We start from the raw sequence: 26985 nt of genomic DNA on the forward strand, positions 1-26985 counted from the left end.
TGAGACTTGCTTGTGCTCGAATAATAGTGACTTGGTCCTACCTCTGTTAGATACATTATAACCCATGTCCATTATCAGTGGGCTACATAGTGATATTGTATAAGTATTGGTTAGGTTTTAAAGTTCAGACAAATATGTAATGCCAGAAGAAAATCATATTCTTTACAGCATAAAGATGAAGTTCACACAACTTTCTCTCTGTGAATCATACATCATGTACAAACTACATCTCGCCAAGGACTCTTTGCTCAAACAGCCATGAGCAGACAGATAAGGAGATAAGGAGGTTGTCAATAACTGGAGTTAATTTGCTTTAAGCACCAGCTGTCAGAGCAGCTCACAGATCACTGCACCTGTACATAGTCCATCTGTAAATAGCCCATCCAACTACCTCATCCCCATACTGTATTTATTTATTTATCTTGCTCCTTTGCACCCCAGTATCTCTACTTGCACATTCATCTTCTGCACATCTACCATTCCAGTGTTTAATTGCTATATTGTAATTACTTCGCCACCATGGCCTATTTATTTCCTTACCTCCCTTATTCTACCTCATTTGCACACACTGTATATAGACTTTTCCTACTGTATGTTTGTTAATTCCATGTGTAACTCTGTGTTGTTGTATGTGTCGAACAGCTTTGCTTTATCTTGGCCAGGTCGCAGTTGTAAATGAGAACTTGTTCTCAACTAGCCTAGCTGGTTAAATAAAGATGATATATATATTTTTTTAAACTTAATAACTAGAGTTTCTTACATTAATTATTCTATTCTCTTTAAGCATTTGGACTGTACTACAAGTTATGCAGCTAATTGAAGGGATTTTTACAATGATGTCAGCGGCTGCATTGTCACGATCGTCGAAATAACATTCGGACCAAGGCGCAGCGTGATATGGGTTCCACATCTTTTTATTCGTGAACAATAAAAAAACAGCAAACAATAAGTGAAGCTATGGAGTGCTCACAGGCAACTACACAGAAACAAGATATGATCCCCAATCAGAGACAACGATAAACAGCTGCGTCTGATTGGGAACCATACCAGGCCAACATAGAAAAAAACAACCTAGATTACCCACCCTAGTCACACCCGACCTAACCAACATAGAGAATAAAAAGGCTCTCTATGGTCAGGGCGTGACAGTACCCCCCCCCCCCCCCCCCAAAGGTGCGGACTCCGGCCGCAAAACCTGACTCTATAGGGGAGGGTCCGGGTGGGCATCTAGCGTCGGTGGCGGCTCCGGTGCGGGGCGAAGTACCCACTCTGCTCACGGATCCGCCAGCATCGGTGGCGGCTCTGGTGCGGGACTTTGTCCCCGCCCAGACCACGGGTCCGGCCATGGAGCCTGGTAGAACGCCGTGCCCAGACTGGGCCTCGGCGCAGAGGAGGACCCCCGCCCATGGAGCTGGGTTGAACGCTGCACCCGGACTGGGCACCGGCGCAGAGGAAGGCTCCGGCCATGGAGCTGAGTTAGCCGCCGTGCCTGGCCTGGGCACCTGCGCCGAGGAAGGCTCCGGCCTTGGAGCGGGACTGGACGCCGTGCCTGGACTGGGCACCGGCGCAGAGGAAGGCTCCGACCATGGAGCGGGACTGGACGCCGTGCCTGGACTGGGCACCGGCACAGAGGAAGGCTCCTGCCATGGAGCGGGACTGTACGCCGTGCCTGGACTGGGCACCGGCACAGAAGAAGGTTCCTGCCATGGAGCGGGACTGGACGCCGTGCCTGGACTGGGCACCGGCGCAGAGGAAGGCTCCGGCCTTGGAGCTGGACTGGACGCCTTGCCTGGAAGCTCCGGACCGTTGACCCTCACTGGAGGTTCCGGACCGTGGACCGTCGCTGGAGGTTCTGGACCGTGGACCGTCACTGGAGGTTCCGGACCGTGGACCGTCGCTGGAGGTTCCGGACCGTCGCTGGAGGTTCCGGACCGTGGACCGTTGCTGGGGGTTCCGGACCGTGGACCGTCGCAGGAGGTTCCGGACCGGGGACCGTCGCCGGAAGCTCCGGACCGGGGACCGTCGCCGGAAGCTCCGGACCGGGGACCGTCGCCGGAAGCTCTGGACTAGGGACACGCACTTCAGGGCGTGTGCGAGGAGCAGGCACAGGATGTACCGGACTGGGGAGGCACACTGGAGGCCAGATACGTGGAGCCGGCCCAGGTTTCACCGGACTGATGACACGTTCCTCCAAACGCCTGCGTTGCCACATACTCCTAGCCAACTCCATTCTCCGGTATCCCTCCTCACACTGTTCCAATGAATCCCATGCGGGCTCTGGTACTCTCCTTGGGTCGACCGACCACCACTATTTCTCCTCCCAGGTGGTCTCTGGCTCTCTCCGTTCACTCTCCTCCAATTTCTCCATCTTCTCCCAGATGGGCTCTGGTTCCCTCCTCGGCTCCGCCGACCACCCCATGTGCCCACCCCCAAATTTTTGGGTGTGCTGTCCTTTGGGCTTCCGTTGTGGCCGCGAACCCCGGCATCGGCGCTGTCCTCCCTTCTCTCCTTGCGTCTGCCGCAAAGGAAGGCGATCCTGTCCTGCCAGGATTTCCTCCCAAGTCCAGGATCCCTTCCCATCCAAGATCTCCTCCCAAGTCCAGGATACCTTCTCCTCCTGGGCACGCTGCTTGGTCCTGGTGTGGTGGGATCTTCTGTCACGATCGTCGAAATAACATTCGGACCAAGGCGCAGTGTGATATGGGTTCCACATCTTTTTATTCGTGAAATGCACAAAACAATAAAAAAACAGCAAACGTTATTTGAAGCTATGGAGTGCTCACAGGCAACTACACAGAAACAAGATCCCACAAAACACAGTGGGGAAATGGCTGCCTAAATATGATCCCCAATCAGAGACAACGATAAACAGCTGCGTCTGATTGGGAACCATACCAGGCCAACATAGAAAAAAACAACCTAGATTACCCACCCTAGTCACACCCCGACCTAACCAACATAGAGAATAAAAAGGCTCTCTATGGTCAGGGCGTGACATGCGTCCCCAAAAATTGTCCAACCTCAGTCTTACTCCCTGACCTCTACAAAAACTAAGGGGTGCTGATTACATGAGCTACATACAATAGTACTGCTGATTAGGTAGATCAGATCTAATTATGCCATAGTACCTGCCTGGCTGCCTGCATTCAAGCCATTATCCCCAGGTGCCTTTAAATATTATGCAGACTTACAATAATGAGCTCCAATTTCCTCTCAGTCACCAGATTGGGAAGCTACATACATTTCCTGAACTGGGCTGGCAGAACAGCCTGTGGAGCTGGTGATCAAGCAGTGTGATTAAGCCCCAACTGTGAGAAACTTTCCCTCTCTGTTCACTCCAGTTTAGCTCTGTGCTGATTACAGTGATCAGTGTCTGTCCCATATGTTGCTGCTTCTGAGATGCATCGACTGCTATTTGATTTGAAATATACATTTGCCAAAATACCCTAATTACTGGAAGTGTATGGTGCAAGACCAGAGCTCTGACGGAGAAATGTAAAGATAAGAAGATCAGAGAAGGATACTGGGAGTTGTTACTGTTCTGCTTCCTGCAAGCAAGTTTAGTCAGAAGCAGAAGGAAAGCACTGCTGCATTACATCTCTTCTGTGATCTATAGGATCTATGTAAACTTAGTTTATTATCCATTTTAAGCTGGAATAATTTTAGTCTGCCTTTCAGTGGCTTGAGGGATGAGTTTAGATTTTTGCATACTGTGTCAGCTGTGCATTACCGTTCTTGTACACTTAGTTGCGCTGTGGTGCATCTGCAGATAGTACCACACAGCCATACACCAAAGAAGCAAAGTTCAGTTTCATAACGAAACGTCACACCCGCTGAACGCTGCTAACAAACTCAGGTACAGTTATGTACTTCTCCTTTGTTTCTGTTTGGAAAGTACAAGGGACATGCATTTTAATTGAATCAATTGTCAGTTTGCAATAGTTTTGTCTTCACAGCATCGTCGGGTGTCATCACAATTGATCCTGCTTGCGTTTAGCAACCTATCATAGCTGTCAAGGCAGCTAGCTAATTTAGCTAACCTTAGCTAGATGACTAACTCAGACATTGACAGACCAATGTTATGACCATATGACTGATGTGATATTTGTACAATTCTTCATTATTACTAAGTTGTTTAGTGCTGAGTTTATGTTCCCTTTGTTTTGATTCACAAAAAATATATGTTTTGTATTTTTTATAGTCAAGAGTCTGTAGCAAGCTATCTTGAAAAAGAAAGGTCATATTACTATCTTTGTTATATCACCCCTAGGTCAGACCTGCATGGTCTGTGACTGTGCACCCATGTTGCGATTAGTCACAACGTCGCTATGCCGCCACTGTCAGCGGGTTCGACGTCTCCCCCCTCTCAGGGCCTTCTCAAACCCGGGAGGCCCAGCAGAGAACCAGGTGACCGTGGAAGCCCTCTATGACCTTTCTGTGGACATCCAGAAGATCCGCCAGCTCAAGGGCTGGGTCCTGCATCAGAGCCCTGCCTATGTGAGTGAGACGGCCAGCCTGCTGCGGGACATGGGAGCAGAGGGGCCCATGATTGCCCGGGTCCTGGAGCTCTACCCCGAGGCGGTCCTCTGCAGCCCGGAGCAGCAGCAGGCCCAGAGGGAGCTGTGGAGGTCCATCTGCCCCAGAGAGAGAGACCTAGTGGGCATCATTGAGAAGTTTCCCGCCTCCTTCTTTACCTCCAGTCACCACGCCAACCAGAGGGCCAACATCGACTTTTTCCAGAGTTTACACCTAAACAAGCGTATTGTCACCAAGCTGATGGCCAGCGCCCCCCAGAGTTTCAGCTGCCCCGTGGGGCAGAACGAGGAGATGGTCTGCACACTGCAGCAGGCCTATCTGGAGCTGGGGGGCGACGCAGCTAACATGAAGATCTGGCTGCAGAAGCTGCTTAGTCAGAACCCCTTTGTCCTCCTCAAGCCCCCGGAGGTGCTGAGGGACAACCTGCTGTTCCTCAGAGACCGGGGTTTCACCACCTCAGAGCTCCTCCGCCTCCTCTCCAAACTCAGGGGGTTTGTTGTCGAGCTCAACCCGGACAGCATGCGCCACACCCTGGCCTACTCGCAGGTGACCCTGGGCTGCTCAGAGGCTGAGCTCCGGGACATGGTCCTCAACTGCCCAGCCTTGCTTTACTACCCTGAGGTCATCCTGGCTGAACGCTTCGATGGCCTGCTCAGAGCTGGAGTCACTATGGCTCAGATTACACAGACTCCGACCATTCTGGAGCTGACCACACAGATTGTAAGTTACCGGATCCAAAGACTGAGGTCATATGGCTATGATGTACGGACAGGCAGCCTACAGGCCCTCAACGGCACTAAGAAGGACTTTGAGATGAGTTCTGGTAAACTGCAGCTGCGACGGGAAAGACCACTCTTCAACCCTGTTGCCCCATTAAAGGGTGATGATTGACCTTGATTTCATGGTCTAAAATGCAGAACATTCTTATATCACCATAGGGAGAACTTGAATCAGGATTTTCTTTCAGCTGAATTGTATTACTGAGGTTAGGAGACAAGCTTGTCTTGAAAGTAGTCTTGCACAGCAGACAATTCCTCCCCAAGTGCATTTAACCTGGGGATAAGGTTACCTTGTGCATTTAGCCTGGGGATAAGGTTACCTTGTGCATTTAGCCTGGGGATGAGGTTACCTTGTGCTTTTAGCCTGGGGATAAGGTTACCTTGTGCATTTAGCCTGGGGATGAGGTTACCTTGTGCTTTTAGCCTGGGGATAAGGTTACCTTGAAAGAGGCAACGCTTCATTTTATCTGTGCAATATTTAAATACTATTAGGATAACAATAATATTTGGATATTATGATGCAATGTTGAATACGTGTTAAACAGATGTTTTGCTGTGTGTTGGGAATTGCCTATGTATTGAAGCCAATATGTGTCAAAATAACCCCCTCAAAACATCCTAATAAAACAATTTTATTGATTATTCATGGTTTTGTGTATGAAAGGTATCATTGAAGGTACACTTTTATAAACAGTAATGAGCCATAAACTTGTTTGCTCTACAGCCAGTGTCATTGTGGATAACATAATCTCAGTGTCTTGATGGCAGCATCACTTTTGTCCCCTTAAGCAAGTGTTTTGTACAGGGTTTTTGTTTTATTGGCTGATAAGATTACTCTATTAGTCTTTGAAGTGCTGGAATCAAATTCCAGTTAATTTCTGCCTGACTGGGAAAGCAAAATATGATTTCTTTGGTTGGATTTGCAAGAACTTTATTACCTGTGTGTATAGGTCTAACACACACTGTCATGTCTGATTTGTCATGGGTATAGAACTGATATTGATCTGTCAAATGCAGCTGCCAACTTGGCTTGTATTGAGAACTGAAGTGGAGTTGCATTCAATATGTGCAGAAACTAATTTGGACAGCTTTTCACCTGCCTTACACCTGCCGTGGTTTTAGATTAGTGCGCAAGGTAAAAATCACTATGCAGCCTTGCTAAGCATATAGGCCTACCCCAAATACTGTACTGTAAGCTTCTTTTAAAGGCCTCGCTGAGAGTTTAAAGCCTGCTGGAGCCCTTGAAACATGTTCAGAGTGCTTTTTAATGGGGAATGAGCAGCACAGCTAACAAAGTCATGACTTTATGCTTCAAGGTTTCCAGCTCACTGCCAACCAACAAACTTTGGCAGCATCTGAACCAGCACCCTATTGCCTATAGAGAACTACTTTTGACCAGAGCCCTAGTGAATAGGGTGCCATTTCAGATGCTTCTATAGTCTGACCAGAGGGGGGAAGAGATCCAGCTTAACAAGACTGCTGTAATCATGGCAATAACAAAAGTATATGTACATGTTAATGAATTTGGGTTCTCCAAAGGGTATTTTTATATGATTTGGGTCTAGTTCAGAGTCATGTACAATTTCAAAACCAGCCAGCTATAAGGATATGTTTGGGGACATATTGCAGTCCCAAAAGTTCACTTTTCTTTTCTACAGTTGGTTTCAATGTCAGTGACTTCTCCCTCATACGTTGTCACACCGAGTTATATTCAGTAACCTCCAAATTTGGTGCCATTATTTTAAAACAGAGTACTACCCACTGACCTCTTTTGGTACAACCTGAACTTGTTTTATGAGCTCAAATACAGTATGTTTTCTGTTAAAAGGTTTGCTTCCATTTGAGTGTAATGAACAAGACCATGCGAAGTGTATAAATGCAAATTCCGTTTTCACTTCTTTCTCCCTCTCTCTTCCTTGTTCCCTCTCAATGATGATCCACTGTCACCATGTCCTGTCTGCTGCCCTACGGCGACTATGTCAGTCTGAATTATCTCTTAAAGCAGGAGAGGTTAATAAGAGGCCGTATAAATTGTTATTTTTCATTTAAAATGTGACACCTGGTATTATTAGCCTGGGTTACACATTGTTTTTATGGGGCATAAATCAGGGTAAATATGAAAATAGATGACACCTGCAATTAAAATGTATGATTTTCACCTGCAGCGATAGCATTGCAGTGTATTAAGGTGGTAAATATTCCATGAATGAGGTCAGTAGGACTTGGAGAATGAATGTGTGCTCAGAAACCACGGCTAAGCATCTTTCTCCTCAGCTGTTATAATACCAGGATATCCCCAGACATAATGTGCGTCCCAAATGACACTTTAGTCCCTATGTGGTGCACTACTTTTGACCAGGGCCCATGAGGATTTAGGTGCCATTTGGGACATATCGATAATGTCTCTCAGTAAAGGTGACCCTTCTGGGATACATTTCCATATAGTAATTTCCGTTGTGTTGTGGTATACACAAGTTGTCTGAGTGGATGTGGACAAGAAGTTCTTTGATACACAATTATATAGAGGACATAAGGTCCTAATCTGTCTGACAGTAATCAGTCAGTTTAAGTAAAGTTCTAAGAAACTGGTTCACACACCACATCATATCCACATCCATGACATTGGATAAATGTTGTAGTAAGAGGGAGGGAAAACGGAACTTGGTTTCAGGGGCCGTACCCACTCTTTTCTCTATGTCCTGTCTTATGTCTCCATCTAGAGGATCACTTACTCCAACACTGTATACTGAAAGATGGAGTTGAATGAATTATTACTGATGACAAGTATTCGATTAGCCATGATGACAAATACAATATCACGGCAAGTTGAAGAATTTCTTCATTCTTCAATAGTAAATATTTGCAAGAAATCTAATGGCTCTTCTACACCTTTCAAGAAACATAATTCAGAATAAACATTCAATAATATATATTTCCTGTATCATTTAAAGCACCAGTTGACATGAAACACTTTTGAAATCATCATAATTACAAGTATTAAAACCATTCCAGCCTTTGGGTGGTGACTCCATACCGTAAATTGCCATATGATATGAAATCTTCAGTCATAAATATCAGAGCATACGTTAGAGCAAGAGTGGCATGAGGTGAGTCATAGCAATGTGGGCACTTCCAGGAACAACCCCCCCCCCCCCCCCCCCCCATCCCTGGTACCCATGTTGCTATTACACACCCCAGGCCACTCTTGCTCTGATGTAGGCTCTGAATCAGAGAGAGCCATTGGTTTGGACCTTGCAGAATATTACTGATGAGGGGAGAGGATAACAGGGGATTTATTATGCATCAGACAAGGAAGGCCACTATATGGGACAGCAGTGGCTCAATTGTCGACTAATTTGATTCATGAGTGTTATGGAACTGTGCTGATGCAGTCACAGACACATGAGATGAGAGGCAGAGTGAGTGGGGCATTTGTAATATACAAATGGATAATGATTTTTATTAGAATTGCACTGGACAACAGAACACAAGGTTCCGATAGGATACCCTTCTTATTGTATGTGGTGTAGTAAACATTGTTTAGTGCATTCATACAGTTCTTCACTACATTTTATGTTAGTTTCACTAGTAGATCTGAATAAACATCATAAAAATAAAACAGGATATACATGAGTAGAAACCGACATCAACATAACATCTCAATCCACAATGCCAGTTAAAAAAGGCACTGAAGGTCTGACAAAGAATAGTCAGAATGTTTGTATTTATTCAGCTCCACAGATCTCCCTCTTGAAAACTTCAAATTTAAATGTAACCCCATTGTCCTCTTGAATCTCATTTGGTACTCCAGGAAACCTAGTTTGAGGTTAAGGGAAACAAAGGGACAATTTAGACAGATTGATGATGACGCAAAGAGCTTTCTAACACTTGGCCTGACGTGTGTGGAGTGGACCTGGTCAGTCAGAACAGAGAATATATCCACTTATCAAAACAGTCCAAAGTGTAAGCAAACAGTGCTGCATTGCTTAGAGCCAAGAGAGCAGAGAATAAAATATGCTTCCTCACCTCTTGTTTTCTAAAAATGCTTTGGTCAAACTGCGGGAAGAAGACATCACAGTGGAAGTCAGCCATGATGTCAAATCAAATCAAATTTTATTTGTCACATACACATGGTTAGCAGATGTTAATGCGAGTGTAGCGAAATGCTTGTGCTTCTAGTTCCAACAATGCAGTAATAACCAACGAGTAATCTAACCTAACAATTCCACAACTACTACCTTATACACACAAGCGTAAAGGGATAAAGAATATGTACATAAAGATATATGAATGAGTGATGGTACAGAACGGCATAGGCAAGATGCAGTAGATGGTATCGAGTACAGTGTATATACATATGAGATGAGTAAAGTAGGGTATGTAAACATAAAAGTGGCATAGTTTAAAGTGACTAGTGATACATGTATTACATAAAGATAGCAAGATGCAGTAGATGATATAGAGTACAGTATATACATATACATTATATATTAAGTGGCAATGTTTAAAGTGGCTAGTGATACATTTTTGATACATTTCCATCAATTTCCATTATTAAAGTGAGCTGGAGTTGAGTCAGTATGTTGGCAGCAGCCACTCAATGTTAGTGGTGGCTGTTTAACAGTCTGATGGCCTTGAGATAGAAGCTGTTTTTCAGTCTCTCGATCCCTGCTTGGATGCACCTGTACTGACCTCGCCTTCTGGATGATAGCGGGGTGAACAGGCAGTGGCTCGGGTGGTTGTTGTCCTTGATGATCTTTATGGCCTTCCTGTGACATCGGGTGGTGTAGGTGTCCTGGAGGGCAGGTAATGTGTAATTTGCCCCCAGTGATGCGTTGTGCAGACCTACCCTCTGGAGAGCCTTACGGTTGTGGGCGGAGCAGTTGCCGTACCAGGCGGTGATACAGCCCGACAGGAGGCTCTCGATTGTGCATCTGTAGAAGTCTGTGAGTGCTTTTGGTGACAAGCCGAATTTCTTCAGCCTCCTGGTCGCCGAGGAACTTAAAACTTACTACCCTCTCCACTACTGTCCCGTCGATGTGGATAGGGGGGTGCTCCCTCTGCTGTTTCCTGAAGTCCACAATCATCTCCTTTGTTTTGTTGACGTTGAGTGTGAGGTTATTTTCCTGACACCACACTCCGAGGGCCCTCACCTCCTCCCTGTAGGCCGTCTCGTCGTTGTTGGTAATCAAGCCTACCACTGTAGTGTCGTCCTCAAACTTGATGATTGAGTTGGAGGCGTGCATGGCCACGCAGTCGTGGGTGAACAGGGAGTACAGGAGAGGGCTCAGAACGCACCCTTGTGGGGCCCCAGTGTTGAGGATCAGCGGGGTGGAGATGTTGTTACCTACCCTCACCACCTGGGGGCGGCCCGTCAGGAAGTCCAGTACCCAGTTGCACAGGGCGGTGTCGAGACCCAGGGTCTCGAGCCTGATGACGAGTTTGGAGGGTACTATGGTGTTAAATGCTGAGCTGTAGTCGATGAACAGCATTCTCACATAGGTATTCCTCTTTTCCAGATGGGTTAGGGCAGTGTGCAGTGTGGTTGCGATTGCGTCGTCTGTGGACCTATTGGGTCGGTAAGCAAATTGGAGTGGGTCTAGGGTGTCAGGTAGGGTGGAGGTGATATGATCCTTGACTAGTCTCTCAAAGCACTTCATGATGACGGAAGTGAGTGCTACGGGGCGGTAGTCGTTTAGCTCAGTTACCTTAGCTTTCTTGGGAACAGGAACAATGGTGGCCCTCTTGAAGCATGTGGGAACAGCAGACTGGGCTAAGGATTGATTGAATATGTCCGTAAACACACCAGCCAGCTGGTCTGCGCATGCTCTGAGGACGCGGCTGGGGATGCCGTCTGGGCCTGCAGCCTTGCGAGGGTTAACACGTTTAAATGTTTTACTCACCTCGGCTGCAGTGAAGGAGAGTCCACAGGTTTAGGTAGCGGGCCGTGTCAGTGGCACTGTACTGTCCTCAAAGTGAGCAAAGAAGTTATTTAGTCTGTCTGGGAGCAAGACATCCTGGTCTGCGACGGGGCTGGTTTCTTTTTGTCAGTGAGGTAGACAAGGTCACACCAGGGATGCATCAGGACCTCCTGATTACAAGGGAAAGTAATGACCTAATTTAGTAGATGGACTGTCCTAGTATAATGAACAACTTAATCCATTTTGATCCACTTAAAATTCCTAACCCATATATTGGATTTAAAGTCCTGGGCCCATTTTAATAATGCATCTCAGAGTAGTGCTGATCTAAGATCAGGTCCCCCCATCCATGTAATCTTATTCATTATGATCTAAAATGATAAACTTATCCTAGATCAGAATTCCTACTCGGAGAGGTTTTATGAATAAGGGCCCAGATCATACTGTACCACAAACTTCCCACCAGCCACAATGAGATACAACAGTTACCTGATAGACCTGTGGGCCACCCACCACCCAGATGGTCTCCACCAGCTCACAGAGGGGTTGAATAATGCTAACAATCACGCAATTGTGTAATTTGTAATGCTGGCTTTTAAATAGCCTACATTTGAAACAGTTACATTATAAAACATCGCCTAATACAAAATCCATAAGGGAAAAGGAATAATGAGTTCTCTCACGGTAAATGCCATGGCAACTGTCCATTTTGTCCTATTCCCATGTTGTTGCACGCAGCGGCGATGAGCCGCAGAGGTTTCCTCTGTACTTTGTCCGCACACATCACTGATACAATCGAAGGTATAACTGTCTGGTTTACAGACAGTTGCAACGTGGTCTCAGAGCATTTCGTATTATTCAGTAAGTAAATCTGAGAATCTATAGTATAATATGTTACATTTCGTATAGTATGTATTCATTTGTGGATATCCATCAACCATTTCGTATGATATGTTACGAGTTACATGTTACGAATTGCATTAAGTACAAATGGCTAGGATTAGCGTAAGGGTTAGCTAACATGCTAAGTAGTTGCAAAGTAACTAAAAAGTAGTAAGTAGTTGCAAAGTTGCTAATTAGCTCAAATACAAAAGTTGTCCATGATGAGATTCGAACACACAACCTTTACTTAATTTGGTTGCTGGACGTGTGCTTATATGCCTAACCAACCATTCCAGCCATTGTATTTGATATCTTCACGATTGTCTGATCCCTCCTGATGACACAGTTGGACATGACAGGTCCACCAGGAGGGATCAGCCAATGAAGTTGGAAGTCCCACCCAGTTGACTTAATTTTTATGGTGGAAGCCCTCAGTGGCGCTGCCCATGCTAATAGTCTTTTGGTTACACATCTGGAACAGCTTTTTCTGGATGCAACGTGACCAAAGGGGCTCTCCATGTTTACCACTGATTACAGCATAGATACATTGCAGCAATTGGAAGCTTTTAGTTTTGATTCATTTAATTTGCATCATTTTCACTTTGCATTCCTCATTGAGCTTTACAACAAACAATATTTGCATATCCATGACATAAAACAAACCATTAGCCTACAATAAATATTACTTTGAGCCGGTGTTACACTTTGCACCTTTTATTACAGCACTATACAGAACAGTCAGTCTTTATACAAAAATAACAATTGGTTTACAACTTCACCAGAAAAAATAATAAAACAAAAAACATGCAATATACCATTTTTACTGTATACATTTTGAGTTGAATTACTCACACGCTTATACAGAAACGTTTACATCATTCCCTTAAAAAGGTTTTACAGAGGTTATGCTGCCTTGAAAATGCTTATTGGAACCTCATATTTCTGAACTTCTGACAGCATTATACCCCATAGAATAATAAGTGTTTCCTGACCAGTTGACCTGACGATTCCAAGTTGGGTCATCAGTCATCATCAGCTTAAGGCTGATGCCATTCTCCATGCCTAGGACTGCACATAACATGCCCTCAGGCTCAAACAGTCACCACCCAGTGTTCTTTCACCAAATATAACGTGTGCCTCCATGTTCTATACATACATGTATCCCCAAAGGGACCACATATTTTTCCATAGACATTTTGGGGAAAGAGGACAAACGTGTGCGTATCATCTTTTATTAGGCGTGTATTCCCAGCACCACAAAGAAGACAGTTTGGTGGTGTGCATGTTAAAGAGTATTGGGAGTCATCTCGTGAAAGGGCTTCTGTCCTGACACCATCACCTCTATCTATTAACACTGGGAACAGTGCGACTGTGTGTTTGCGATTCTCCACAGAGGTTGAATGTCACAGACCGCGATGCTGCGATCAGTTCTCTGGGCATCATGTGATTTGATGTTCCCCATAGTTCAATGTGGGATGTTAGCAGCCTCCTTTCCTCTCCTCTGCTCTATCTCTTCCTACTGCTGCTCACACCACTGAGGTAGATGTGCTCCTGTAGAGTTGAAGAGTCAGGGGAGGAGGATGCAGTGCTTCAAGTGCTGGTGGAGCCTACTGGAGATCAACAGGGTAGCTGGTACCCCATCTCCTCTACCCTTCACATCAGGGACTAGTTGCTGGTCTGCCTCTGGGCCTTGTTGCTACCCCCCGGTGTGAGGTCCTCATTGCTACGCTTCACGGCAGCATGTCCTCTGCCTGAAAAAAAATACATGATATTGTTCCCTATTAAATTGGTTATGGGTGTCTGCTTTGACTCTTGTAACTTCCACCCACGGCCCACATATCTGAGATGGATGAAGTCACAGTTCAATCTTGATGTAGATGAGATGGGCAGATAACATGCAAGTTAAAGGACAAGTTCAATTTGGTAAAAAAAAAGTGAATTTGTCCTTTAACCCTACTCTTTGGAAAATGCAGGTTTTGCTGTGGTAAGGACAGCCAAGGAACCGAGGAGGATGGAGAGGGTCTTTACCTGCTTTACCTTTACCTGCCTCATGCTGGATTTCTTCAGGGGAGGTCCCCACACCATTTCCACCATTGTTAGGATTGGCAGGCACTGTCGCGAGCAGCCCTGTGAAGTGGGGACAAAAGAAGAGTTGTGCAGTCAGTCTACCACACCCCCATAGAGAACAATTGATAATGATAATATAAAAGACAACAAAGTCACTATATCGGCAAAGAATCTCAGAATAGGCGTACTGATCTACGATCAGGTCCGCCCTCCCTTATTCATTATGATTAAAAATGCAAAACTGATCCTAGATCAGTATGCCTATTCTGAGACACTTTGAATAGCTGAATAGTTTATCATTGAAATCATTTGAATAAGTACCAGAAAATGGCTGATTTTAAGTGGATTTTCAGGCTATTAGCTGTAGTTTCAGCAGGTTGTGCTCGGTGCTCACCCAGACCGCGGTAGCAGGAGAGCTGTTGGTAGATCTGCGTCATCCTCTGGATGTTGAGGCGGCTGGCCTCGGTGTGGTGCACCATGGGCTTGGGGTAATGCATGCCGATCACGCACTTGGCTGCCTTCTGCACGCTCTCGGGCGCGTTCCAGGGGTCGAAGATGTACTTGGCTGGGAAGGCCTTCAGTATGGGCAGATAGCGCCTGGAAGAACCAAACAGAGAAATTACATTGTTTAAAAAAAAAGAACCACAGTGACACACTTCTTCTGCAATGAACAATCGAGAAACAAATGTACATTTCTAGTGGGTACAGCATGGACATTTAACCAAGACTCTATGAAGTGTATGACATGACCTCTAGCAGTTTGTCATGGTATTCTGCATGTCCTACATGTTGTCACAAGCATGGTGAAATAAAGCACTGAGGTCTATTACTTTGAGAGTACTTCAAAGGGAAAATAACTTGTGTACCACACTGGCTAAATATAGTGGAGGGGCGGACAACTGGGTGTAGGGAGGGTCTTCTCACCGTATGTAGTCTCCGTTTGGGTCCGTCCTCCTGCCGAAGCCCACAGGGCAGTAGCAGTGGAAAAACTGCTGGAAGAAGGAGCTGCACGAGAGCCACATCCAGCTGCCTGCATTCACACTCCAGTCTGCATCCAGGAGCAGCTCCTCAAATACCTGACAGGTAAATAAACACACACACGGTCAGATATCACAGTCATACATTTTCTACCTACTTGTCATTTCGTCTCCCCACTCCCTCTAACATCCCCTTCCTCCAGTATCTACCTTCATGCCCTCCTCCCAGCTGATCCACAGGTCTCCTCTAGTGAGAAAGCAGGCCACAGCATGTCTGGCCAGGTGGTGGATCCAGCCCTCCTGCCTCAGCTGGGTCATGATGGCGTCAATCCAGGGGAACCCTGTCCTCCCCTCGGCCCACTTGGCCAGTGCTTCCGGGTTGCGGTCCCAGGGGATCTGCACACACACCGGATTGCCCTCCATTTTGTCAAAGCGGGGGTTGTTGGTGGCTGTGGTGTAGAAGAACTCGCGCCACAACAGCTGGCCATAGAGCGAGAGGGGCGGAGAGCTGTTTTTCTTCACCTTCCTGTAGAGGTCAGTGAGTTTGAAGTAAAAGAGGCGACAGGAGAGGCAGCCGAAGCGGAGGTAGGGGCTGAGGCCCGTGGGGCTGGCCAGCAGGGAGTTGGCGTTCATCCGGGGACGCTCAAAGTTGGCCACCCATGCCTGGAACACAGAAGGTTAGTGTTTGGGTCACAGTGCAACACACTGACAAGGAGTTCAGAAAATAAAGTCAACAAGGTAGTTTTTTTTGGAGGGGGGTTGAATTGACTGAATTGAAATGGAATTGACCCCAACCCTAGTACTGTATGTGTCCACCACACTGATTCAGTAGTGCTGGGATATAAAGGGACTACTCCTCACCTTTCTCTCCAGGTGCCTCTCCAGGCGAGTGAGGGCCTCCGTCTCTCCCCCCGGCCATACTGCTGTAGCCAGGCCTTCGGTCTCAAAGCCAAGCTCCTCCAGGGAGGGTACGGCAAACTTGTCGTCATGGTCATCACTGATGGGCGTGGCACACTTCCTCATGACCTCAGCAGTGATGGTCTCAGCGGGCGATTCCACGGCATCCATGTGACTGATGAGCGCCTGGAAACGCTTGTAGGTGAGAGGGGACTGGCCTCCGTTTAGCTCGATGATCCTACAGAGACACATGGACAGACATGGAGGTATTTAGTGCATCACGTAACACTAGCATCATGGTATTATTCATGAATATGTTGATAATACATCATGTTTGCGTATTTGCACAACTTGATCACTTGGGTTGTATTCTCACAATATTTACTGTGTGTGTCTGTGTGTGTACGTGTTTAACTATTCTTGTGGGGACCAGAAGTCCCCACAAGAATAGTAAATGAACAATAACTTGACCAACTGGGGACATTTTGTTAGTCCCCACGAGGTCAAATGCTATTTCTAGGGGGGTTAAGGTTAGGATTAGTGTTAGGGTTAGAATTACGTTAAGGGTTAGTTTTAGGGTTAGGAGATAGAGTTAGGTTTTGGGTTAAGGTAAGAGTACGGGATGGGGTTCTGGAAAATATCATTTTGAATGGGACTGAATTGTGTGTCCCCACAAGATTAGCTGTACAAGACTGTGTGTGTGCCACTCACTTGTCCAGGTCGTAGAGCGTGTGGGAGACTTTGACAGTAACCTCCACACCGGCCTCGCTGGCCAACTTCTGGATGGCGGCGTCACGTTCCTTGCCAAAGGGCTCAGAGTCGTACTCATAAGACAGCTGTCTGGTCTGCCATTCCTGGGAAGCAGAGAGAGGGGAACAAGGTCAGTCAACATGATAAATAGGGGACCTTTACCGTTGTAAATATAGAGATAGTGGATGTCACAGAAAGGTCCTCATAGAAAATAACATGGATTCCAATGGAATTCAAATACTTTCACATATACACTGAACATACAAAATATTAATAAACACCTCCCCCCCCACCCCCACTGTATCAGCATATCTGATAAAGTGGATTTACGGTTCAGTTACTGTGACAGTGTTTCTATGGGGCATACTGTATTTCTATGTGACATAGCCTAATGTATTTCCATGAGTTATAGGCTACATGAATATTACCGTAAGTGTATGTATGGTACAGTAGTGTAATGGGTTTACTACAGTAAAGTAAGTATGACTGTATGACTATACCTGGAACAGCCTAGGGAAGACATCAGTAGGCTGGCCCCGGATGACAAACAGACGGGAGTTGAGCTTGCGGAGGCTGGCGTCTAGGTCCTCCAGACATTGTAGTAAGAACCTGGAATCAAACAGAGGGGATGATCAATCAAGTGATTGTATATCAGAGAGGAAATAGTTTTAGGCATTGATTTAGTTAAATACAGTAAATTAATGGGTACTGCAGTGCATTGGGTACTTGTCTTCAGGAAAACAACAGGTCATGGTATTTCAGTTGAATGATGATCCAAAAGCCACATTAGTGACTGAACAAATGATCCATGTTTCATATGATCCATCATGTGAGGCATGTTGTATCATAGGTCTTCATGTCAAAAGCCTTGGCTTCTTCAAAATGATAATAGCTTGAGCCGGAAAGATCAGAGGGCTAGTGGAGAGGAAGTACAAACATGCGATGCTACTTCTCTCAGTTCGTCACATTATTCAGAATGACTTAGCATCTTAGCCTATCGAACAATGTCCTCCTGAACAACAAGTCAATCAGTTAGGCTAGAAGATGTTAGATGAATATTCCCTCAATCAGTTTCCCTCATAAACACTCAAACAAACAGGTGACAATATAGGCTAGGCTAAGGATGAAAGAAAACATTTCACCACCAAAATGATTCATGCCCTCGCATTTAACCTACATACATAGGCCTTCTCCTCTGTCTGTTGGTATAGAACTGGCCTAATTGGCCTACCATTTAAAACACCAAGTGGAAACATCCAGTGGACAATCTTGACCGAATGGAACTTACATTCCATTACCTTAACAATAAGGTCACTAACATCCCAGCCTTGTAGTACACTTCAGCCCACAGCAAAGTAGTTCAACAAAATTACAGCTGCTTGCCTCCCTCAACAGGCAAATCACAGCTAGTGCAACAAGGCCTCATAAGAATGGGAGTATACATTCCTGATTAAGCGAACACAAAGTCTGTATCAACATTTAAAGAACATCTCTGGCTAACAGCAGTTCTCCGCTGAGGTAAACTAGTATACTTTGTGATAAGCCTGGGCCCCTGGGGCAGGACTTCTGGACTGACCCTCTACAACAATCCTCGGCTCGACCTTCTCCATTCTGCTGTGATATTGTCCTCAAACTACATAGGCAGTGTTGATGACAACACAGTGGTCCTCTATAGCTCAGTTGGTAGAGCATGGCACTTGCAATGCAAAGATAGTGGGTTTGATTCCCAGGACAACCCGTTCGTAAAATGGATGCACGCATGACTAAGTTGCTTTGGTTAAAAGTGTCTGCTAAGTGGCATATATTAGTGTCGTCATTGTGTTATGCAGCCAATAAATTTGCCTACTGTTTGATATGACAACATGGATATCAACCAAGTTAAGAGAGGGCGACTGACATCCTGTTCTGTGTTAGGTGACTAACTTCCCCTAGGGTGGCATCCCATCACCCGGCCTATACCCTCAACTGAGAATGGTGTCCTCCTGTTGTGTTTTTCAATTCACACTTCAGTAAATGCTCTCTGGGGCTTGTCACCAGCTGTACTCTACTTGGAACTCTTATGAAACATGTAGAGTGGTTAGCAGCAGCACTGCAGGGAGGTTTTAAAATGTGATATCTGAAAGGGTAGTGTAGCCTATGACTTATGACAACTAGTGGCCCTACAAGAAATGTCATCTTCATGCATACACTTGAAAAGTGGGGTAATGCAAGGTGACCACAAAGCGAACATAGCACAATATCGAAAGGTTGCAAACTGAATTTGAATGAATGCAAGCCTCTGTGTCCAATGGTGAGATGTTACCAGACTACAAAATAGATGCTATGGGGCTCAGGGACAGCGTTATGGACGGGCCTTAGTGGACCTGGCCTGCCCAACCTCCTTGCCAGTCAAAATAAAATATTTGTATATTATTTATTTGCAGAGCCGGTGCCAGAACGAATCAGATGGACACTCATTTGATTTCTATAGGCAGGCCCGTTTTTTTCCCACGGGACCTCCTGTGTGCAATGTGTGTTCTAGTAAAGACCATAGGCAACTCGTGAGTTTCAAGTTTGGGGAAGCTTACAATTTATCCTACCAATCTACGTGGCAGGTATGATAATTTTTTATATGCGCATTTTCGTGGTAAACAGTTTCATTTTAATAATAACGTTTTAGTTTCTCAAAATAATTGACACATGGTTAATCATAAAAATGCAAGATCACCAGCCTTTGCCATATGGACACATTGGTACACCGTGATCCATGGGCGACTAAAGAAATGAGCACATGGAAGTCAGAGATAGTCTATAGGCAAATGCAGCAGTAGGCCTATAACTTCCATCGTCAACTAAGTAAAATACATAGGCCTAAAGCCGACAAATACATTATTTTTGGGGGAAAATATCCTGATGGAAATTCAGGTTCTTTCAATCGCATGAATCACTACTCCGCCTGTCTGCCTCCCTTTCTATCTGACTCGACTTGACATATCATATCATTAGTGAAGTGCAACATTGTATCAACTCAGAAGGTTGGCAAGCTTGTTCCCTCAACCTTACCAGGACAGAGAAACCACATAGATGCTCATTGTTCACATGGAGCATTACAAACAAAATATGATTTTATTTTACAAAACCCCTAAATGATGGTTATGACATAAACCAAAACTTGTTTGTCACAAGTGTAGCAGGTTGTGAACTCTGCAAACAACGTTTCCACTCCGAGAATGAGAACAATAAATGACTAATACAGAAATTAATGTAACCAAATGACAGAGATTAACGGTACATTTACTAGGCCTAATGGTTACTAGGTCTAATGGGGAATTGATAAAAATAAACAATCAAAGGGCAAACAATTCACACAATGAAACAAGGAATGTGCAAGAATTGGCAGGAGACAAAGGAGCACATTCTGGAGAGCTGAGTACATGCATTCTGGAGAGCTGAGTACATGCATTCTGGAGAGCTGAGTGCATGCATTCTGGAGAGCTGAGTACATGCATTCTGGAGAGCTGAGTGCATGCATTCTGGAGAGCTGAGTGCATGCATTCTGGAGAGCTGAGTGCATGCATTCTGGAGAGCTGAGTACATGCATTCTGGAGAGCTGAGTACATGCATTCTGGAGAGCTGAGTGCATGCATTCTGGAGAGCTGAGTGCATGCATTCTGGAGAGCTGAGTACATGCATTCTGGAGAACGACACCCATATCTTTGACACACACCCCTCCCATTCTTGTCTCAACATTTGAAATTATACTCAAGACATTATCTCCACACATTTTAGATGCTTTTCACTGACAGCCTCAACTCAATAATCAGTTAGGCCTATTGCCACACGCTCTGCCCAAATTGCTGGCTTCCCAAATAGGCATAAGCACTTGTGATTTGAAACAATCCACAGCAAAAAAAATTAAGAAGCTAATGATCCTCTGTGGCTAAGCCAAGCTCTATGGTAAAGTATTTTGAATGATTTTATTTAGACTGGAGTAATTATATAATTTTGGCAAAACATCAATTTACTTTAGGGGAAGCCAGCATCCCAACAGTGCACCTGCCAACTTACCATTCTAATTCACAATTGGCTGAAACCAGAGTTCTGTATACAATGACGAGATGCTCATGTCTCTGCTTAACAATGTGAGTCATTGTCCCAACGGCGGGAATACAGGTGACAATCTTAGGTCTGCATATTATGACCATAGAAACACATTGGGCTAATTCAGGATAGATTTTGGCGAAAGTGAGCTCTCTCACTTCGCCTCTTCCTCTCTGCTGAAACTAGCGAGCGAAACAGTGTCGCTCGGGTCTTACTACAAGCATTTCGCTACACCTGCAATAACATCTGCTAAATATGTGTATGCAACCAATACAATTTGATTTTACTATATGTATCCCATGTATCTGATGCTGTCTGGACAGAAAAACGCATGACATGCTGTACTCTTTTTGTCCAGACAGCATCAGATACATGGTCTACGGCGACAGAGGGGCGTCGTTTCGCTTCGGGTCTCTTTCTGTCGGCGCACATCTAGGTCAAAGAAAAAAAGCCAGGTTGATGATGACGTTGTTTTGCGTCACCCACCCAGAATGAGTAGACGCTCGAGCAGGGACGATGACTACTACTTTACTAGTAAATAATGAGTTATTAGCCCAGGTATAGATAATGTGTAGTCAGCAATGTGGGAGTGGTTGCTTTCTACAAGAGCACAAAATGTGGACATTTCTAGACATCTTTGAAAAGTGTCAGATAATTTTTTTTTTTTTGTTGTCTTAAAGGGCCAATGTTGTATTTGTTGCTAAGTAGCCAATAGGCAGTAGCATAATGCGTCTGATTCTCTGTAATAATGGTATGGGAATAATAATGCATTTTGTTTTGTAAAGTGGTTTCTTGCACACAACATTTGCATAAGTATTCAGACCCTTTGCTATGAGACTCGAATTTGATCTCATGTGCATCCTGTTTCCATTGATCATCCTTGAGATGTTTCTCCAACTTGATTGGGTTCCACCTGTGGTAAATTCAATTGATTGGACATGATTTGGAAAGGCACACACCTGTCTATATAAGGTCCCACAGATGACAATGACTGTCAGAGCAAAAACCAAGCCATGAGGTCGAAGGAATTGTCCGTAGATTGTGTCGAGGCACACATCTGGGGAAGGGTACCAAAAAATGTCTGCAGCTTTGAAGGTCCCCAAGAACACAGTGGTCTCCATCATTCTTAAATGGAAGACGTTTGGAACCACCAAGACTCTTCTTATAGCTGGCCACCTGGCCAAACTGCAATTGGTGGAGAAGGGCCTTGGTCAGGGAGGTGACCAAGAACCTGACGGTCACTCTGACAGAGCTCTAGAGTTCCTCTGTGGAGAAGGGAGAACCTTCCAGAAGGCCAACCATCTCTGCAGCACTCTACCAATCAGGCCTTTATGGTAGAGTGGCCAGAAAGAAGTCACTCATCAGTAAAAAGCACATGACAGCCCGCTTGGAGTTTGCCAAAAGGCACCTAAAGACTCTCAGACCATGAGAAACAAGATTCTCTGGTCTGATGAAACCAAGATTGAACTCTTTGGCCTGAATGCCAAGTGTCACGTCTGGAGGAAACCTGCCACCATCCCTACGGTGAAGCATCCTGCTGTGGGGATGTTTTTCAGCAGCAGGGACTGGGAGACTAGTCAGGATAAAGGCAAAGATGAACAGCACAAAGTACAGAGAGATCCTTGATGAAAACCTGCTCCAGAGCGCCCAGGATCTCAGGCTGGGGCGAAGTTTAACCTTCCAACAGGACAATGACCTTAAGCACACAGCCAAGACAACGCAGGAGTGGCTTCAGGACATGTCTTTGACTGTCTTTGAGTGGCCCAGCCAGAGCCCGGACTTAAACCCGACCGGACAGCTCTGAAGAGACCTGAAAAAAGCTGTGCAGCAACACTCTCCATCCAACCTGACAGAGCTTGAGAGGATCTGCAGAGAAGAATTGGAGAAACTCCCCAACTACAGGTCTGCCAAGCTTGTAGCGTCATACCCAAGAAGACTCGAGGGTGTAATCGCTGCCAAGGTACATCAACAATGTACTGAGTAAAGGGTCTGAATACTTCTGTGATATTTGCGTTTATTTTTAATTAATTAGGAAAACTTGTAGAAACCAGTTTTTGCTTTGTCATTATGGGGTATTGTGCGTAGATTTATTTTCACTTTATCTAGCACTCTTGGTGCTTCTAATGATGTTTAGGCTACTGATGTTTTCATAATTTAACCACGCATCTTGCTGACCGTGCATCTTGGAGGTTGGGGTATTATTATTTTTTTGTCATGATAAAAATAAGCTCTTTCCGCGTTCCGTCACATATCCTTTCTGTTTCATAGTTGTAAAAAAGGCACTCCACATATTTTTTTATTGAACACTTGAATGTGTTTTTACATGCATCTTACAGTTACAGAAACTAATAAATGCTTTTGTATTATTATTTGAAGAAAATGTTTTTCTAATATTACCTAAGTTATTCATAAACACAACCAAATGATTATTTTTGCAATACCATATATGAAATGTATTAATTACATTGTTAGAATGTTTTAGTCAGAATAACTGCTCATTAGCTCGAGGTCCAGCGATTCTAATTTAAAAATGTTTTATTGTGCAGCGCATGCACACATAGGAGGTCCTGTCACGTCCTGACCATAGTTCTTATGTGTTTTGCTTGTTTAGTGTTGGTCAGGACGTGAGCTGGGTGGGAATTCTATGTTGTGTGTCTAGTTTGTCTGTTTCTGTGTCCAGCCTAATATGGTTCTCAATCAGAGACAGCTGTCAATCGTTGTCCCTGATTGAGAATCATATATAGGTGGCTTGTTTTGTGTTGGGGATTGTGGGTGGTTGTTTCCTGTCTCTGTGTTTGTGTTCTGCACCAGATAGGACTGTTTCGGTTTGCCACACTTTGTTATTTTTTGTTCGTTGTAAGTGTTCACTGTTTTTTTGTTTAATTAAACATGTTGAGCACTGGCTACGCTGCGTGTTGGTCCGATCCCTGTTTCACCCCCTCTTTTAGTGAAGAGAGGGAAGGCTGCCGTGACAGGTCCCGTGAAAAAACACGTACCCCCTTATGGAAATCAAATGCCCGTCCAACTGATTCATTCTGGGGGCGGCCCTGATGATCAGATGAAGCAAACCATTCAGAAAAATATATAGGAACAGAAACAATGTCTATGACTAAAATGTGCATACATTTTAATGAATATTTCTGGCGTTGTTACAATTAGTCTAATAGTAACGGTTTATATCCTCTGGACAGCGCACTCCGACACCAGGTCAAACACACGCTCTCCAGACGAAGCCTCTAAAGGGCTGGCTAGGCTAAATCCTGCCTAAGCTTCAGTTGTTCCATTGACCTGGAGCAGATTACACACTCACACACACACACACACACACAACTTTATATTGCCTAGGCCTATTTATAAACTGGGTGGTTCAAGCGTTGAATGCTGATTGGCTGACAGACGTGGTATATCGAAACGTATACCACGGGTATGACAAAACATGTATTTTTACTGCTCTAAAGAAGTTGGTAATCAGTTTATATATGGCCAATATTCCACGGCTAAGGGGTGTTTCCAGGCACTCTGCGTTGCGTCGTGGGTAAGAATAGCCCTTAGCTGTGGTATATTGGCCATATAGCACACACCTTGGGCCTTATTGCTTAAATATACACTATATACAGTACCAGTCAAAGGTTTGGGCACACCTACTCATTCAAGGGTTTTTCTTTATTTTTTACATTGTAGAATAATAGTGAAGACATCAAAACTAAGAAATAACACATATGGAATTATGTATTAACCACAAGTGTTAAACAAATCTAAATATATTTTCGATTTGAGATTCTTCAACGTAGCCACCCTTTGCCTTGATGACAGCTTTGCACACTCTTGGCATTCTTTCAACCAGCTACATGAGGTAGTCCACTACCTATAATGCATTTCAATAAACAGGTGTGCCTTGTTAAAAGTTCATTTGTGGAATTTCTTTCCTTCTTAATGCGTTTCAGCCAATCAGTTGTGTTGTGACAATGTAGAGGTGGTATACAGAAGATAGCCCTATTTGGTAAAAGACCAAGTCCATATTATGGCAAGAACAGCTCAAACAAGCAAAGAGAAACAACAGTACATCATTACTTTAAGACATGAAGGTCAGTCAACGTGAAAAACTTCAAGTTTCTTCAAGTGCAGTCGCAAAAACCATCAAGCACTATGATGAAAATGGGTCTCATGAGGACCGCCACTGGAAAGGAAGACCCTGAGTTACTTCTGCTGCAGAGGATAAGTTCATTAGACTTAACAGCCTCAGAAAATGCAGCCCAGATAAATGTTTCACAGAGTTCAAGTAACAGACACATCAACTGTTCAGAGGAGACTGCGTGAATCAGGCCTTCATGGTCAAATTGCTGCAAAGAAACCACTACTAAAGGACACCAAAAAGAAGAGACTTGCTTGGGCCAACAAACACGTGCAATGGACATTAGACCGGTGGAAATCTGTCCTTTGGTCTGATGCGAGTAGGTGAACGGATGATCTCTGCACGTGTGTTTCCCACCGTGAAGCACGGAGGAGGTTTGATGGTGCTTTGCTGGTGACACGGTCTGTGATTTATTTAGAATTCAAGATTCAATTTAGAATTAATTTGTTTTTCAACAGGACAATGACCCAACATACCTTCGGGCTGTGTAAGGGCTATTTGACCAAGAAGGAGAGTGATGGAGTGCTGCATCAGATGACCTGGCCTCCACAAGCACCTGACCTCAACCCAAGTGAGATGGTTTGGGATGAGTTGGACCGCAGAGTGAAGGAAAAGCAGCCAACAAGTGCTCAGCATATGTGGGAACTCCTTCAAGACTGTTGGAAAAGCATTCCAGGTGAAGCTGGTTGACAGAATGCCAAGAGTGTGCAAAGCTGTCATCAAGGCAAAGGGTGGCTACTTTGAAGAATCTCAAATATAAAGTATATTTTTATTTGACACTTTTTTGGTTACTACATGATTCCATGTATTATTTCATAATTTGATATCTTCACTATTATTCTACAATGTAGAAAATAGCAAAAATTAAATAAAACACTTGAATGAGTAGGTGTGTCCAAACTTTTGACTGGTACTGTAGGTCACTGCTGCATAGGTCAGCGCTGCGAGGAGAGCAGAGTGCCATAACCACCCTAATGACACAGTGCCCCGTTTCCCCTACTAAGCCCTGCCTTCCAGGGTAACTTGGTGTGAGTGCAACACATTGTGAGATGGCAAAACAAAAAAAACGTCCTTGCCTCCACCTGCTGATGCCCACGTTGGAGGACCCTGCAAACCAGGGGTCTAGAATGTAAACACAGCGAAGGGTGTCAGCTCCCCGGATAGACTCCTTCAGCGAGGGGTTGTCGTGGAGCCGCAGGCCCTTCCTGAACCAGTGGATCGTGTTGCCGACCATTTCACTTGCTGTCCCTTCTTGTTATGTACACGAGTCTTCTTTGATGCCGCAGAGTTGACCACAAAACGCTCACGAATTAAAACAATATCCTCGCCTGCCCAAAATGTGTTTCGGTTCTGTCGCCTTGCTGGTTTTATAATGTATAGCTACTAAAGTTATCTAACCTTGTTCCATCAATTTGTCCATTGTGATGAGTTCTCTGTTGCCGCATTGATTTGGTGGCCTCTGATAAATACAGTGTAAGGACAGGTCTCGCTCGCATCAACTTTGTATAGAGCGCATTAAATGTAAGACATTGTTTTATATTTGCTAATTATTTTCAACACGAAAGTAAAAATAACACTTAAAAATGATGTTCGACCTGCTATCTTGCTTGTTTTCCTATAGCAGTTCGAAAAAAATGAATCCTTGCGTTGAGTCGTAGCGAGTGAACTAAAATAGGCCTATAGCAATATCTAGCTAGAAAGTTTTGATCAGAAATTAGTGTTCCAATATCATTCGAATGTATTCCAATAAGCAATTGTAATGTTCTTCGTTTTCAGACGGCATTGTCAACCACACGAAATAAATGTTATTTGCCAACATCTCCACCCACAGAGGTACAGGATAGAGATGGACGAATCTGATTGGTCAATGTCACCAGTTATGTAAGGTTCGCTCGCTCACGTTTCTGTGGTGTGCTTACATTGGCATACTTCTTGCTATTTTGTTTTTTCCCACAAAGGCATAA

At 44.7% G+C, this 26985-nt stretch overlaps 3 protein-coding genes and 1 long non-coding RNA gene across 9 annotated transcripts; 2 read left to right on the top strand and 2 right to left on the bottom strand.

Annotated features, from left to right (window-relative positions):
- Positions 1-3803: 3803 nt before the first annotated feature.
- Positions 3804-5957, top strand: mterf2 (mitochondrial transcription termination factor 2). 2 transcript variants are annotated; one of them, XR_005478764.1, is made up of 3 exons: positions 3804-3856; positions 4271-5690; positions 5751-5957. XR_005478764.1 is itself a non-coding variant. In XM_039017775.1 (2 exons), exon 2 carries the CDS (start codon positions 4282-4284, stop codon positions 5425-5427), a length of 1146 nt encoding a protein of 381 aa, XP_038873703.1. In that variant the 5' UTR covers positions 3804-3856; positions 4271-4281; the 3' UTR covers positions 5428-5957. The 2 variants fall into 2 exon arrangements, 1 of the variants encoding a protein (XP_038873703.1); XM_039017775.1 differs by having other exon boundaries at positions 4271-5957.
- A 2872-nt stretch (positions 5958-8829) lies between these two features.
- Positions 8830-12438, bottom strand: LOC120065925 (dihydrofolate reductase-like). The gene is made up of 5 exons (XM_039016965.1): positions 11920-12438; positions 11726-11861; positions 11366-11406; positions 9334-9414; positions 8830-9131 (listed from the first exon to the last, which is right to left on the bottom strand). The coding sequence occupies exons 1-5, from the start codon at positions 12018-12020 to the stop codon at positions 9041-9043; spliced, it is 450 nt and encodes a 149-aa protein (XP_038872893.1). The 5' UTR covers positions 12021-12438; the 3' UTR covers positions 8830-9040.
- A 378-nt stretch (positions 12439-12816) lies between these two features.
- On the bottom strand, positions 12817-26820 carry LOC120066415 (cryptochrome-1-like). 5 transcript variants are annotated; one of them, XR_005478765.1, is made up of 9 exons: positions 26098-26820; positions 17310-17418; positions 16771-16913; positions 16024-16297; positions 15373-15825; positions 15110-15261; positions 14507-14782; positions 14147-14245; positions 12817-13869 (listed from the first exon to the last, which is right to left on the bottom strand). XR_005478765.1 is itself a non-coding variant. In XM_039017777.1 (9 exons), the coding sequence occupies exons 1-9, from the start codon at positions 26253-26255 to the stop codon at positions 13784-13786; spliced, it is 1671 nt and encodes a 556-aa protein (XP_038873705.1). In that variant the 5' UTR covers positions 26256-26820; the 3' UTR covers positions 12817-13783. The 5 variants fall into 5 exon arrangements, 3 of the variants coding, with proteins under 3 accessions (XP_038873705.1, XP_038873706.1, XP_038873704.1); XM_039017777.1 differs by having other exon boundaries at positions 14580-14782; positions 26104-26820; XM_039017778.1 differs by having other exon boundaries at positions 14162-14245; positions 14580-14782.
- On the top strand, positions 14120-16930 carry LOC120066416. The gene is made up of 3 exons (XR_005478767.1): positions 14120-15839; positions 16036-16325; positions 16779-16930. It is a non-coding gene; the product is annotated as an uncharacterized LOC120066416 (long non-coding RNA).
- Positions 26821-26985: the final 165 nt, after the last annotated feature.

This window comes from Salvelinus namaycush, chromosome 21 (genome assembly GCF_016432855.1).
Source record: "Salvelinus namaycush isolate Seneca chromosome 21, SaNama_1.0, whole genome shotgun sequence".
Lineage (NCBI taxonomy): Eukaryota > Metazoa > Chordata > Actinopteri > Salmoniformes > Salmonidae > Salvelinus > Salvelinus namaycush.

Bases quoted from the DNA above. Each gene is read 5' to 3' on its own strand.
- mterf2 (XM_039017775.1), top strand. From the start codon at position 4,282: ATGGTCTGTGACTGTGCACCCATGTTGCGATTAGTCACAACGTCGCTA.
- LOC120065925 (XM_039016965.1), bottom strand. From the start codon at position 12,020: ATGTGTGCGGACAAAGTACAGAGGAAACCTCTGCGGCTCATCGCCGCT. The intron at 11,862-11,919 runs GTGAGAGAACTC...CGATGTTTTATA, and splicing joins CAGTTGCCATGGCATTTACC to ATGTAACTGTTTCAAATGTA. The intron at 9,415-11,365 runs TGACAAAAAGAA...TTTGATTTGATT, and splicing joins TGTGACCTTGTCTACCTCAC to TGACATCATGGCTGACTTCC.
- LOC120066415 (XM_039017776.1), bottom strand. From the start codon at position 26,255: ATGGTCGGCAACACGATCCACTGGTTCAGGAAGGGCCTGCGGCTCCAC. The intron at 15,826-16,023 runs GTGAGGAGTAGT...TCTGTGTTCCAG, and splicing joins AGAGGCACCTGGAGAGAAAG to GCATGGGTGGCCAACTTTGA. The intron at 14,783-15,109 runs GTGAGAAGACCC...TGGTTCTTCCAG, and splicing joins CCAAACGGAGACTACATACG to GCGCTATCTGCCCATACTGA.